General features: G+C 39.9%; 1 protein-coding gene across 3 annotated transcripts in view; it reads right to left on the bottom strand.

The window, feature by feature from the left end:
• The window catches only part of Phyhipl (phytanoyl-CoA 2-hydroxylase interacting protein like), a 41,015-nt gene that overhangs the window by 1,498 nt on the left and 24,115 nt on the right, over positions 1-15,402 (bottom strand). For all 3 annotated transcript variants that reach the window (XM_085842872.1, XM_021174618.3, XM_021174619.3), the window contains exons 2-4: positions 10,595-10,791; positions 8,677-8,851; positions 4,968-5,085 (exon numbers count right to left, since the gene is read on the bottom strand). In XM_085842872.1, the coding sequence (XP_085698998.1) occupies positions 4,968-5,085; positions 8,677-8,851; positions 10,595-10,759 (458 nt within the window). In that variant the 5' untranslated portion in view covers positions 10,760-10,791. The remainder of the gene's footprint in view (positions 1-4,967; positions 5,086-8,676; positions 8,852-10,594; positions 10,792-15,402) is intronic.

The raw sequence follows: 15,402 nt of genomic DNA on the forward strand, positions 1-15,402 counted from the left end.
CAGTCCCAGAATCTCCTTCACATTCCGTGGTTTGAAGATAGCAGCTGCTGTCACACAACTGTTGGAGTCTCTTGTGCTGATCCTGAGGCACCTTGCAACTGGCCACAAGTTCTAGTAACATCAGTGTTAGACTGGAGTCTGGGGACACTGTCTGTAGAGTCATACAGTTGCCTTGGCTACTGATCCCAGCATTGCAAGACAAATCACAGAGACTACACTTTTCAGTTTATGATTAAACTCAAAAGCATCCAACCTAACTCAAATTCAATATGCCATCTGAATCACATGCCAATGAATGAAAACATGGTTTGGGGGGTTTTTTGGTCTTTTTTTTTTTTTTTTTTTTTTTTTTTTGGTTTTTCAAGACAGGGTTTCTCTGTGTAGCCCTGGCTGTCCTGGAACTCACTCTGTAGACCAGGCTGGCCTCGAACCTAGAAATCCACCTGCCTTTGCCTTCCAAGTGCTGGGATTAAAGGCATGCAGCACCACTGCCCTGCCAAAAACATGTTCTTACAGTAGGTATTTCATAAAATCACAACCACATGAACAGACTACGGCAAAGGAAATAGAACTCCAAAGGAAAACAACCCATAGTCTGAAATGTTTGAAAGACAATCAAAATGAGGATTTCAACAAACTCGTGAGAATCCAGGGTATATAAATACAAGGCAACGAAGAAACAGTTTTAGGGCAGACAGCGTTTCCAAGGATATTTTTAAAAATCATAAAATACACCTGTCTTATGGTTTTACTGCTGTGAACAGACACCATGACCAATGCAAGTCTTATAAAGGACAACATTTAGTTGGGGCTGGCTGACAGGTTCAGAGGTTCAGTCCATTATCATCAAGGCATGAGTATGGCAGCATCCAGGCAGGCATGGCACAGGAGGAGCTGAGAGTTCTACATCTTCATCTGAAGGCTGCTAGCAGAATAGTGGCTTCCAGGCAGCTAGGATGAGGGTCTTAAAGCTCACACCCACAGTGACACACTCCTCCAACAAGACCACTCCTATTCTAACAAGGCCACACCTCTAAATAGTGCCACTCCTTGGGCCGAGCATATACAAACCATCACAAGAACCAATCAGAAACCTTGGTGCAAAATACTTAATCAATGAACTAAATACAATTGCACAAGCTGCTAAGACACGTGAGGATGGAATTTCTGAACCTAGCAGGTCTTATAGCCAAAATAAGAACAGAATGCACAAAGAAAGCCTGTAAGGTTTAGGATGTAGTTAATCAAACATTCATGTCACAGCAGTTTTAGGGTGAACAGAACAGGATTACATTTTTTTAAAGAAGTAGACTTTTTTGAGATGAGGTCTCACTTTGAAGCTCCAGGTGGTTTCAAACTCAGAATTTCCCAACTCAGTGTCCCAAGGGCTGGGATGTGACACCACACCTGGCCAAAGACAAAATGTCTATTGCCCTGGTTATTATTATACAGTATATATCAATTATCACAACATAAAGATGTTCATTATACACTACTGGTCACAGCAGACCAAGCATGGCTCAAGGATTATACCTTCATACTACAGAAGACAGAAAAAGCAAGAAACCTGTTAGTATGTGTATTTTCAAAGGCAATTTGGAAAACCATACTTGTTTACTAATGTGAAAAGAGGACCCTAACCCTGGCAGCTCAATCCTGGAAGGAATCCCAACATATTTTCAAATTAAGCGAAAGGGAGTAGAGGAGAGACACAACAGACAGGCTTTCATGCTTCATCTCTGTTTCTGCCTTGAGAGTCTATACAGTTGTATTTGTTATTTGAAAAGGAAGAAATTTTGTCACCCACTTAGACCAGATAGAAGTGTTTGCTCCTTATGTTTTGGCCACTTTAAGTCCAGACACAGGCCTGCTTGTCAGGTTACCTCTCGTTTGTTTGACAGCACCAACATTTTTTCCCAAACACATTGCCTTCGGTGTGGCCCAGGCCTCTATTATTCTGTGCCTCGACTCTCCCCTCACTGTGAACTCCTACAGTGTTAAGCAGCAGCTGATCTAGGGTAGAGACAAGGTAAGCCTTGGCTGTCTTCCTGACCTCCTCATGGGTCAGGATGTGGTTCCATCAAGGCTGGATTCTGCCCACTGCTGCTGCTGTTGGCTGACTCTGGCCTCCCTTGTGTTCCCAAGAAGAGTAAAACCAAATCTTGATATTTGCTGGTTGCTTTAGTGTCTCATTAGCAGCTCAGCTATGCTTACACTTGAGTGAATGGAGGTCTCATTAATTAATTTGTGAATGGAAGTTCTCTGTAGAGTTCCCCCATTCTTCTTTTTCTCTACCAGCATTTTTAAGAATGGAAAGTTCAAGCTAGTATTCTAATAAGGATTTTTATTTATTTATTTATTTATTTATTTATTTATTATTACTATCACTAGGCTTCTCAGAGTCTGTGAGACAATGAGGTAGGCTGGGGACCTGCCACCATCATTAGAACAGCAATGGCTTCCAATCCCATCACCCGACTACTATGCAGTGGTGTTTATTAAAGAAGTAGATTAGAGGCAAGACCAGGCCACATGGAGGCCAGGCGAGAAACACACTCCAGGAGCAAAGCCTGTATCTTCTCTAACTTGCTTTCTTACCACCTGAAATATTCCTTTTTTTTCCCTTCATTTTCTTCAGTTTTCAAGATGTTCCTTGGCATAAATTTCATCAGAACCTTATACCATTTGGGGGTCTCTCAGCTAAAACTCATAGGCATATGCTATTTGCTAAATTTGGAAATATTCCAGCTCTGTGAGTCTCAGCCCCACCCTGCTGTTCTTTCTGGGTCTCTGACAACCAGGCAGAAAAAGAAGAAAGAAAATGTATTCAGATAGAGAAGCCCCTAGCCTCACTAGTGAATGTGAACAAGGTCGGATGCGGGAGGCATTTTCACTGAAGGTGTGCTCATGTTTTAGTCCTTTTTTTAGAAGAGAAGAAAATTAGTTCAGCCCTTATGGATTGAAACAGGATTTATCTACAACTTCTTCAGTTATAATGATGTATAAAGATTACCAGGTAATTGTAAGATTTCTTCATCAAGCATTCTGAAGATAACATTTTAAAGGGATTCTAATCAAGGAAATGTACCCTGACAAACACTTTCCTAATTAAAATGCAAATCAAGATCCACAGAAGTAAATACCCTTACTAAAGTTCACTGCGTAGAAAAGGGAGTAGTTTTGTTGTTCTTATTTGTGGTCTTGGGGCTTGAACCTAGACTACAGCATGCCAGGCAAGCATTCTCCTAGAGCCCCACCTCCAGCAGAGAGAGAGGGGGCTTTATTTATTTTTCTTTAATAAAGCTTTTCAAAATGATGAGGAATTCTACCTATGCCTTAGTTAACGGTATTTGTATTTAATGCTTCAAGATACAAGTTACATGGGTTTTACTGCTGTTATTTTTGAAATTAAATCAAAAGTAAGTTTTGTTGTTGGTACAAACATCTTTCATGCGGGTAAACTGGATTTAAATCATGTAATGTGTACAACTACTTCGTTCATTTCCAGGTGCTCAGAGTTTGACTGTTTTGAATTTTTGGAAACATTTATGAGAACAAATTAAGCAAATATTCTATGCCAGGAAAGCCTCTTCCCACAGAAGAGTCAGAAAATCCTAGAGAAATGCTGACCCCCAGTGGCCACACTGGGCAGTGATTGGCAGCAACCCAGCAACCTGACTGTACAGCAAAGCTGTGTTCTCTTGATGTGTTTCTTAATGGAGGTAGTAGCAATCGTGGAAAGTTTTTGGTCTCCACATTTTATATTTAAAAACATAAAAACTGTTTGGGCTGAATTTACTAGCCATTCTCAATTAATGGCTGACAAGCATAATAATTTGTCATTCACTTTAAATTAGGTGAATGGCATCCACTCAAAATTATATAGACTCCTGGCCACTTAGAACAACAGACCGAAATCTGTACTTATAAGTTATTCAGACAAAAAGCAGATGTGTTTGCTATCATCAAAATACAATACAAACACAGGGCACAACAAAGTACTTTGCTTTTTGTTCAAACATCCCCTCAGGCTCATGCATTTGAACACTTGGTCTCCCTCCAGCTGGTGGCTCTGTTTGAATATTGGCTACAACCTTGGCAGGTGGTACGTTGCTGGGGGAAGGAGTCCTGGGGTGGGCTCTTAGGGTTTAGCCTAGCACGGCAGGCCACAGTCTCCCAGGATGTCTGGTAGTCTCAGTAGCCAGCTACCACGCTATCTTATTATACCTGCTACCACGTCTTCTTGGACAGACTCTGCCCCCAAAGCAGCTGCAAGGCAAAAATGTTCTTCCCATAGGGTGCTTCTCATGACCTCAGTGGTGAAAAGTGACTGAGGTCTTCTAATTCTACAACATATATACCAACACACTTCTTCCACTATGATTCCTTGCATTTCTACAGCTTGGAGCTCATGATTGATTTAAGAGAAATTAGAAAAGTATGCAAAAATTTAAAAATCTATCAAAACTTCCTGATTTTTTTCATACATAGTCATGTCAAGACAAAACTCCTTTATAACTCTAAAGGGACTAGGGTTATTATTCATTTCGACTGATTCTGTTTTGATCCGGGTCCCTTGGCGGCACCCTAAACTGAGCTTGAATTCATGGTGACCCTCTTGCCTCATCCTCTCAAGAGCTATTACTATAAGATTGAGGTACCACAAGCAGGCTAAGGCTTCAAAAGAAAACAGACTATGTGGATTGTGTGCAGAAGTTCAGAATCGCTGTATTGTGTCGTTTTCAAAGCCTTTGTCTCCCAGGGCTGGAGAGATGGCTCAGCAGATTACAACACTTGCAGCAATTCCAGAGAATCCGGTTTTGGATTCTCAGCTCACGTGTTGACTCCCACCCATCTGTAACTCCAGTTCCAGGCAACCCAATGCCCTTCTCTGGGCTCTACAAGAATGTGCTCTACAGACATATGAAACCAAGATACCCGAACGCATAGATACTGGCGATTCTTACCTAACATAGTCAAAATACTCTTTGTGCTGGTTCCGATAGAAAACAGAGAACTTAAGCATGCGTCCTGCAATCACGTCAGCCTTCTCCAGCAGCTGTGTTAGATGAACTTTGGAGTAATCTGAAAAATTTTAAAGTGTCATATTAAGCAATACAGTCCCAGAAGTGTCAGCCACAGAAATGATAAATCAGAGATTATTAAAATACATCTTTACGGGATTCAACTTTGTAAAATAGGAACTTATAAAAAAAATCCATCGTCTTTCTTTGGCTTGTTTTTATTTCTACATAAATATTTTTGTTATGGTTCATGGTTATTTCTTAAAATATTTGTGTGCTTTTTTACTCTTTCAAGTTTTAAAGACCCTGAGCAACAGCATTCAACAGTGTTTCATAAGCTAGGGGCACTCTTCAACGCCCAATCAGCTGATACAATGAGTCAAGGCACCTCCCACTCTGAAGGACAGCATAGCATCAAACCAGAGCTAGTGACTGCCTGAGGTTGACAAGATCAGTACAGCCATTTTACTGGTGCAGCAACTGCATCTGGCCAAAGTGTAATGATTCTCCCAGCTGTTGACTTCAAGGCTAGGCCTCTGGAGCCTATTTGCTGGTCTCCAGCTCTTACAGCCCTCAGCGTGCTTAGATGGTTTTAGTTAGCTTTTGTCTTAAAAAATTGAGAACTGCTGTCAAACTCCTACATCAAAAAATAAGAAAAAATTTTGATATATAAGGATTAGTCAAAAACTAACCTGGTTAAACTGATGCATGTAACTGATTTATTTAAAGCATGCAATGTACCAGACACACGCACAATTAGATAGCAAGGCTAAAAGACAACGATTATATGGTTCTCTTTGAAGAACTCACAGTCTAAAGGAAGAGAAATATAAACAAGAACAATTTTTTTTCAAATGGTGTTGGGTTGTTATAGACTAGAGACTGTTTAGCCCGTGAGAGAATAGTCTATTCTATTTCCAATACCTTGCACAGTGCCTAAATCACAGTATTAAAGACTTAATTGATAAGGCTTAAATGAAATGGTCCTTAGTTAGTTGATAAGCCTGAGCAGCAAGTTCCCCTTAGCTTTTAACTCTGAAAATAAGGAAAAAGTCATTCATGTACAGAGAAATACTGTAGATCAGTTAAAAGCTGGCCGTTGGCATTTTCCTCCTAACTCTTCACAAAAGTTATGAGATATAGGAAAAATGAGAAAGTAATACAGAGATCACTCTGAAAAGACTGGGTTTGTTCCTTTTATTTCTAGAAGTAAAAACAATGTATCATATGGCAGCTATGCATCCCTGTGTGTGTGTGTGTGTGTGTGTGTGTGTGTGTGTGTGTGTTAGAACTGCCAAGCGTTTTCTTTAAGCTAAAGAAGTCATAGTATATCAGACCTTTCTTTAGTATAACGTTGGTTCTGGCAGATAAACTATATAGCTCCCTTGAGTTGGAAAATACCAGGATACTATTTGTGTATTTACCCAGAAAAATGAATGTCATCTAGGTGGGGCTCCATTTACCAGCAATGCTTGAGACCAGAAGTGTTTCAGAGTTTTGAATTTGGGGAGGTTGGAGTATTTGCAAATACTTGGATAGTTTTACAGCCTCATTCCAAAATTCAAAACTGCTCCAAAGTTCCAAATATTCTGGGCACTTTTATCAGTGCTCAAAACGTTTCCAACTTGCTCCTCTTTCAGAGAATCTGGTTTAATTCCCAGCACCTACCTGGTGCTCATGAGCATTTACCGTGGATCCGATAACCTTTTCTGCCTCCACCCTCACCACCCAACACCAAGTAAACACACTGAAGCTCAGATATCTCTTCAGGCATATTTATAAGTTTCAAACTTCAGAGCATCCAATTTAATTTCTGGGCTGTGGATATACAACCAACAATATAATATGCAAAGACTGTGTGTGTGTGACTTAAATTAAACTTCCCTTGTTGGGTGTTATAAAAATAAATAAAAAGGGATTCAGGAGAGGATGAAAGGTGAGGTAGACTCTAGAGAGGGAAAGTAATTCCAGCATGGTCACAGCAAACACGGGAGAGCCCTCTGCCTGCTGTTAATTTAATGCAGGCATCTCTAGCTATTTCATTGCTGATTAGTGAACTATCATAATTACACTTAATCTATCCTAAAATATCTATTCACATTTTAACATCTCTGATATTGTCTAACCATCTTTTAATTGGCATTTTTTTCCTTAATGACACATTAAAACGCTGGATCTTATAATCCACAAAATAAAGAGAAATATAAAAAATATGGTACTTGCAAGAAAATTTTTTACCTTGTCCTCAGACACTGAAATCTTTAGCAGTCAAGGGTGTTAAAAAATCTTATCAGCTTCACAGTAAACAAAGAAGCATGAAGATGAAACCAAAATGAGACAGGATGTCAGCCATAGAATATGTTCTTAGAGTTTTATACTGGGGTTTGAGGTCAAGAAACAACAATAGAAACCAGGATAAGTAGTGGGCACTCCTGTGTAGCATCTAAAAGAATGCAGGTGTGAAGCCATACGAGAAAGGTTGAGGGCTTATCTGAAGATACCCACAGATGAGAAAGTTGCTAAGCAACCTGGAAAACAGACCAGCCTATTATTTTCTGGATACTTTTTTCTACAAGCTCTTTCATATTCAATAGCCTCTCTATTTTTTTTTTTTTTTGTGAAGTGTATCTGGGTGCGTGTATGTGCATAGTATGGAGGTCAGAGGTCACCTCAAGGCCACCTACCTTACTTTTTGAGGCAGGTCACTCTCAGTGACCTAGTGCTTTCCCAGAAGCTAGGCTGCTTGGCTACCAAGTCCCTGGGAACTGCCTGCCCTTGCTATTCTAGAGCTGGGGTTACAAGCATATGCCAGCACACCGGCTTTTTAAAATGACTTCTGGAATCCATGCTTGTAAGGCAAGCAGTATGAGCTATCTCCCCAGCCTTCTCCGCATTTTTTTTTTAAATAGGAAAAAGTCACCCAGGTAAAGAGGAAACAGTAAAACCCCATCCTGATCTTCAAAAGGAGACAATGACAAAAGGACACCAGTAAACGTGTCCTATGACTGTGTGAACAGGAGCAGGAGGAAGGATGGCCAGCATTCCCAAGAGAACACTGGACCATTCAAATGAATGTGAGCGTCATATCAGAGGACAGGCTCTCCTATCAGAGGACAGGCTGTCATTTGATCCAGACCAAATGACTACTTAGGAAGTTTAATAAAGCAAAGATACTCAAACAAGACATCAAACAAGACAAGAGTTTAGGGAGAGCTTTTTCAAGCCCTCTGGCACTTAGGTGAAAACGACAGAAACAGTTTTTGTTGGGTAGTTACTGAGGTCTGTCTGTAACCTAAATGCTGTTTCTGGTTTGCTCTGTTCAAAATCTGTGACAATGAACACCCTCTTTACAGTATGAGGCTGCAAGAATGTTGAGTTGATTCAGGAATTACATCAGGTTTTCCTTGCAGAGCTTTCCCTTTGAAGAAAGCTACAATGGAGTAGAAAGGCAATCTGAGTGTACCCCTCAAGTTGCTTGCCTGAGGACCTCAGTTCCTTCTGACCAATATGAATTTTTTTGCACCTATTACACAATACAACCAACAGCACTACCTCTCCAATGCAATACTCACTCACCTTGTAGGTACACAGAGTCCATAATCATGAGTACCCTCCCAAGGACATTAATTGATATAATCCATAGCTCCCTTACCCGCTGTACAGAATTCTATAATCTCACTCCATTCAGACACGACGTAATCACCATCAACCTGTTTTGAGGCAGTCTGTACCGCTACTGTATACTCAGTCCTTGGGCTCAAAAACCAGTGTCCACGAACAGTCATTGGCAAAGGAACAGCTTTGGCCACCAATTTTGTTGGAACATCCTAGGAAGAAAAAACAAATGAAGGAAAGAGGTGGGAACGAATAAAGGGAGGAACAAATAGGGCAGGAAGAGATAGGAAGACAAAGGACTTTCATCAACTATGAACAACAGAGAGGAAGCTAAATTCCCAGCTAGGAGCAGGGCTCCTGTTTAAGAACACCCAACAATTACCATATTTAAACTTTAGTCTCTGTATGCAGAAATTAAGCCGGGAAGACCAAGAGACAGGCTTAACATCCTACAGTTCAAAAACAGAAAGGACTTGTATTCAAGTTGCTATTATTTATAACATACAGTTTCCCTCTGTGCCCGCTATCTTCCTCAAAGCAGATTAAAAAACAGACATAAAAGAACCAAGATTTATTGATTTAATGTCTATTAAGTTAAAAATATATTCACTTGATTTTTATGGCTTGATAATTTTACTAGAGAGGTTCACTACTAAATATTTTGTATGTAAAGGAGAGACTGCTTTCAGAGTAAATATTAAAAGAGAAATCCATTTCATATACAGATTAGGGAATTTTCCTGTGAGTATGGTGTCTATGTGTCTGAGAAAAGGCTAGGTCTTTTTCAAGCAACAATTAATAAGTTAACCTGCGGGTTGAACACACACTACATTTCCAAAGTTGCATAATGGGTGAAGTAGAATCAAGCCTTCGAGTCTTCATCATTTAATGGAAAGCTTAGCAAAGATGCTTCAGGAAGGCGAGCGACAGCAAAGAGAATACCCACAATGAGAACGGAAACATGATAAAAATGACTGATGTTCTTTCTTTCACACATTTCTGCAGTGTGTAAACTCCTCACTTATATTTACTTTGTGTAAGCATCCATACAGTAAAAGGCAACGATTTCGGGAAATCTAAGATGCATAGAATTTTCCCAAGTTAAGATGAGTAGCACATTCTTTTCCGAAGACCGGGTTTTTGTCTGTTTTCATCATCAGTAAAAGCAATGAAGCAGTGGAGAAACACTGGGGCCAGGTAATGGCTCTTGCTAACAGCCACATCTGGAGGAAGAGCTGCATGTATCACAGAGGGTGGCCAGGTAATGGTCCTTGCTAACTGCCACATCTGGAGGAAGAGTTTCATGTATCACAAAAGGGTGATCGACAGCAGAGACAGCAGGAAAATTTGCCACGTGTGAAGCTTAGTAAATGAAACAATCTCCCCACTATTAAAAAACAAACAAACAAACAACTTTTTTTTTGACTCTTTTCAGACCTAAAGTGTTCAAACAACTCCACAAGTTTCTAAACCAATCTGTTTGACTTAGGGAATGTACGTACTGCAGCAGAAAACTATAGAGAGCTTATAACACTTTCTTCTGCTTCTATGGAAGGATCTTTCCAGCTTGGTAAACACCCTAGCTATTCTTCTGTACATAGAATAACTGAATTGTATGCTGGGGACAGCCTTACTTTCTGCTCCAAACTCCACTGCGCTCGCCAAGACACTTTCAACTTCATTTGCATAGCTTTTAATATAAATGACTCACAATGGATTATCTCTTGAACTATCCTTATAGCCCAGGATCAATTACCTCTAATGAGTTTACTGTTGATTTTTATCTCTGCATATAGTCATGATTTACCCTTTTACGTGGCATTTCATTTTCCTCAAGAATTCATTATGGGCAATAATGTTTTAAATCACACAGAATTCTGATTCTTCTTCATTGAAAGTATTCTTTCATTTAAAATGTCTACCAGATGAAATGGCCTAAGACTGCCTGGGTTTACCTTGTGTTTAAACTTGTTCGAGTTCTTGTTCTCTTTCTTGTTGAGGTCAATGAAGTAGTGCGTGATGCGGTCCTTCGACTTGGAGTCCATGTCCCATGAGATCTTGAAGGAGTCACATGTGATGTTATTTATTTTGATGTTATGTGGGACAGGTAGCTCTTCCATCTCTGCTATGCCACTGTCTTGGGATTTGTTACCTGCCAGAAAAGAATGCAGAGAAAATTAGTTGCTGGTGAATAGATTTTCCCAGTTTTCAAAAATCTTTAGTGGTATATATATATATATATATATATATATATATATATATATATATCTGAAATCAATTATCTAAGTACTAAATCTAAGATTCTGGTTTGCTCGTGGAGTCATTCAAATGCTAACAAAAGATATTTACAAGGCCATATCATCAGTTAAAAAAAAAACCAGATAGTTCAATCCTATGATCTCTATATTTCCATTTCCCAATTTCTAATTTATAGAAACACACTGCTGATCCAACTTGCCTACAAAACATCAGCTGCCAAGTTAGGTTCTCTCTGAAAAGCCTCAAAGGACCATTTTTCCTATGTGACCAGGCAACGCTGATCCCAAGGAACACAGGTGTTTTGTTAGACCCAGATGGTGCCCCAGAAATGCTGACAGTGAAGTGGCCCAGTCAAGGGAAGGAGATGCTTCTGCAAAATGAGAGGTAGCAATGGGCGGCGACAGAGACCTGCTCCTCCAAGTTCAGTCTGGGAACATCGTATAGAACAACAGTGTACAAAGGCGCTACTGTACATTCAACTAACACTAATGTCTACTCATCTACTCTGCCAAGGGTGTCTGTGGTAATCATTTCTCTATGACACCTTGATGAATTCAATTCTGAGAGCTGGAATAATAAACAAGGCTAAAGACAAAGCTGCATTGCCATGCTGACAGAGCGCGTTAAAACTGAAGAATCATCACTACACGCTCACTGGAGAAATCACTAGCGCCTTCCTACAGCACAACAGAAGGGTTGAAGGACAGAACCGAGAAGTGGATTTGCCATTTCAACTTCAGCAATATATCTTATTCTGCTAAATGTGATGAATATTGATACATATCTCATGAAAAGCTTTTGTTGTTGTTTTTGTTAAAATGTGAGAAGAAAAACGAATTAAAATGTGGAGATCTGCGATTAAATCCTATTTTTTCCCTAAGGACATTACAAGGCTTTTATTATGTTAAGAATCTCTGTTTTAAGGCTATTCCTCACAGCCCTGGTTCTAGACAGACTAACTGCATCTATGCAGCTTTCTAACTTGCTTAGGAGACATGAAGAATTAGGCTAACTTTCTTCCTCCTCATTCATCATGGATCACTTTCTAACTGAGATTCTGAGCTAAGTGACAGGAAAAAAAGAGAGATTTTTGCCTCTGAAAACCGACAGACTGAGAGTGGGCAAACACCACCACCATGCAATAACCACCCTGTCCTCTCAGCTCTGTCAAATGTGCTTTCACAGTCAGCTTTCCCTCCTCATTAAGACAAGACTTTGAGAGAATAATTCTGGGGACTGGCCTCTTGGTTAAGTGTGCACGCCACTCTTGCAGAGAACCCAGCATGCATATCTGCACTCCACAGCCATCTGTATTCCAGTTCCTGGGGATCTGCTTCCAGCCTCTGTGAGCACCAGGCATGCATGCATGCAATTCATTATATGCACAAAATAAAGAATAAGAATTCTGGCCATAATACTTTAATGTTAGATGATTCTAACCGGCACTGCTACTGTGCTAATTAGAAATACTGAATACAGAGCAGATACATGGTTTCATACATCCTGTCTAGTCAAACATGACTCCTACTTTACAAAAATATTTCACAAGCAGTTCCTAACAACAGCATTTATTGACATGCAGGATAAAAACATTGGCAGATTATGCCTAGGAATATTTACACATGACTTACTCACTGAGCTTAAAGTGCCTTATATATTTGTACATCAATGTCCAAACTAAGCACAGATCATTTATTTACCCTTGTGTGTGGGGGGACCCACTCATATTATCATTCCATCCTTACCTACACCCATACTCCATTCCCTCAGTACTAGAGAGTCACTACTCCGTCACGTGTCTTCGGAGATGATCTGTTCTACACAACACGATCCTCCATGATTGCAACACAATGCTTTCAATGCTTTCAAGCAACACAATGCTTCCCAGGATCATCTGTACTACATTGTGCTTTCATTTAGTTTTCCTGCTGCATAGGGCTGCATGATATGGATGGACTCCCTTTCATTTATGTCTTGAGCAGCCAATGGAAAGCTGCTTCACCTTTGTACCCATCACAGATGCTGATGCTATATGCACGGCCGTGTATGAGTCGTAGTGTGCACACACACTGAATTCTCGTGTGTGTATCCCCAGGAGTGAGAGGGATTAGAAGATCAGATACTATCTCTCCCTTATCGAGGAACCAGAAGACTAATTTTTCTAAAGAAGCTACACCACTTCTCCATCCACCACTTGGATGTGGACTCTTACCAAAGCCTTTACAGTCTGTCATCTTGACTGTGGTTAGCCTTGGCACCTCTTGTGGAGTTAGATTACAGCATGTGCACCTTTGGAAGGGTGTAACAACAAAGGACCGTCTTAAACCAGAAAGACACTCTAACAGACCTTGAACCTGCTGGCCCCTTGACTGTACACTTTATCCCCTCACACTGTGAGCACTACATTTCTATCATACAAAATACCCAGATCAGGCACTGTGTTAGAGTAGCAGGAGTGGATTAAGACCATTCTGTTACTATCACTGTTTATTTCCTTACTCAACCTGCCATCCATGCAGCCAGTAGAAGGCCCACACTTCTTTTGGGCATGCATCCAGCTAACTACTTAATCAAGTGTTTTCTTGCTTTCTTCTTTCAACAAGGTTTTCCTAGTCCTTGTTCTATGCTTCCGTGAAAGTACTGAAATCAATCACTTCTCAGAGAGCTCTGGTTCAGAGATTCACAGGCAGAGACTAAAACCTAAGTTGTAGTTGTGATTAGCTCCGTTAAATGTTCCTTTTTCTAGGTTCTCTGAATAGCTAGGAGAGCCAGAAACCCATCATGTGATCAGTAATATCTGCATCCATGTACTTACACATGACAGCATCAGTGAGTATACTCACACGCCAGCCAATTCTAACCCAACAGCACACAGCAACACTCCTCCTTAGAACTTCTATCACAATTTCAACAGCCAGAAAATTGTTTTAATTATTCATAATGTGCTTATTTGTTCAACATCGAATACAGCCAAGGAACTTCTGAACTGCAGTTCATCTCATTAAAGGAAGCAAATGTACTGCTATTTCAATACTGGTAATAGTTTTATCTTTAGTCAAAGCTAAATTGTCAAAATATTACTTTGCAAATCTGAACCAAGCTAACTCAAAAATAGTTTCCCAATGAACAATACTAGTAAATCATGTGCATGGTTAGTGCAGCGCCGCATTAAATCAGTGCCTGCCATGCTAAGGAGCAGTGCTGGCTGTGCATTTCAGCTTTTCTGTATGCTTGGATATATAAAGCTGTATTAAAAATAAAGTATATTAGCAAAATTTCCATTTCCTTAAAAAAAACGATTAAATATAGTTTCTCTTTGCTTTTTGTTGAAGACACAATATAGTTTCAAATGACTAAGGAAGAGCAATATTCAGGAAAAATCTCACCATTATGTTCCTGTTTAAAGCTATATTTGATGCTATATTTGAAATGAGATGCTCAAATCTGCCGCACGGAGGCCAGAAATACTGCATGGAAGATTCTACTAATAATTGACAGGAAGAAGGCAAGGCATAAGTAACACGTGGGAGAGATCCAAGCATCAAGGCAACTCAATTCTCAGACCTTTCCATTCCCTTCCTATTCCCAAGTACTTTCTCCTCTCATAGTGGAAATGGGCTACGTCCCATAAATCTGAACATTGTAGGTTTACTTACAAGACTAGGTCTGTCTCGGTAAGGTATTTCATAAATGAGGACTCTTCAGTAGCATTGTGCTGGGGAATACTGGTGTATTTAAAGTAAGTCGAATCAAACATGCTTGAGACAGGATTTAGCCAGGCAATGTCCCTCCCCGCAACCCTTCTCTCTCTTCCTGAAATCCCTGGTGAGAAGCATATCCATGCTGCAGGTCCACCCCAGCCATTAACCAATCACATTATCAATCTGTGTTCTGCAGTTACTTGTTTGGTTTTTAGCAAAACTAAGCAACCATGCGCATATTTTATTTTCCTTATTCAGTATTCAGATGACCAAAACTCTTTAAAGTATTAGAAGTATGCATGGATGTCTCAAGTTTTAAAAGAGACTTAAAATTTACGTGGTTATTTGCCCCATCTACTTGGACATTTGTTTCCTTTTTTAGCTAGCATTTTTGGTTGGTTTTAGAAAAATGGGCTCTGAATATTGTTGCATTAGTGAGGCTTAATTTTTTTTCTCTTTTTAATTTTTTGTATTTATCTTTACTGGCTTACTATTTTTGCAATCAGACAGCCCCGTTTCAGGATGAACCCTGAATTCACTGTATTTGCTTTCGCTGTCTCACTCTTACATTCTCTAACTATTTACACTGATTATCTTTGCTTGGCCAGTGCTTTTAAGTCTATCCCGTACGTTCTGAGGGATGGTCTTTTCACTGTATTTTCAGAGACATTCTATAATTTTTTTCTTCCTCCTACACCCACACATGACTAACAGAAGTTGCTGTTTTCTCCCAAAGGTGAAAGCATAGTTTTCTATCTTAATTTCTAGTCCTATTGACTGCATGTGACCAGTGTTGTGTGTGA

The sequence above is a fragment of the Mus caroli genome, unplaced genomic scaffold (assembly GCF_978045245.1).
Source record: "Mus caroli unplaced genomic scaffold, Mus_caroli_1 scaffold_9, whole genome shotgun sequence".
NCBI classification, from domain to species: Eukaryota; Metazoa; Chordata; class Mammalia; order Rodentia; family Muridae; genus Mus; species Mus caroli.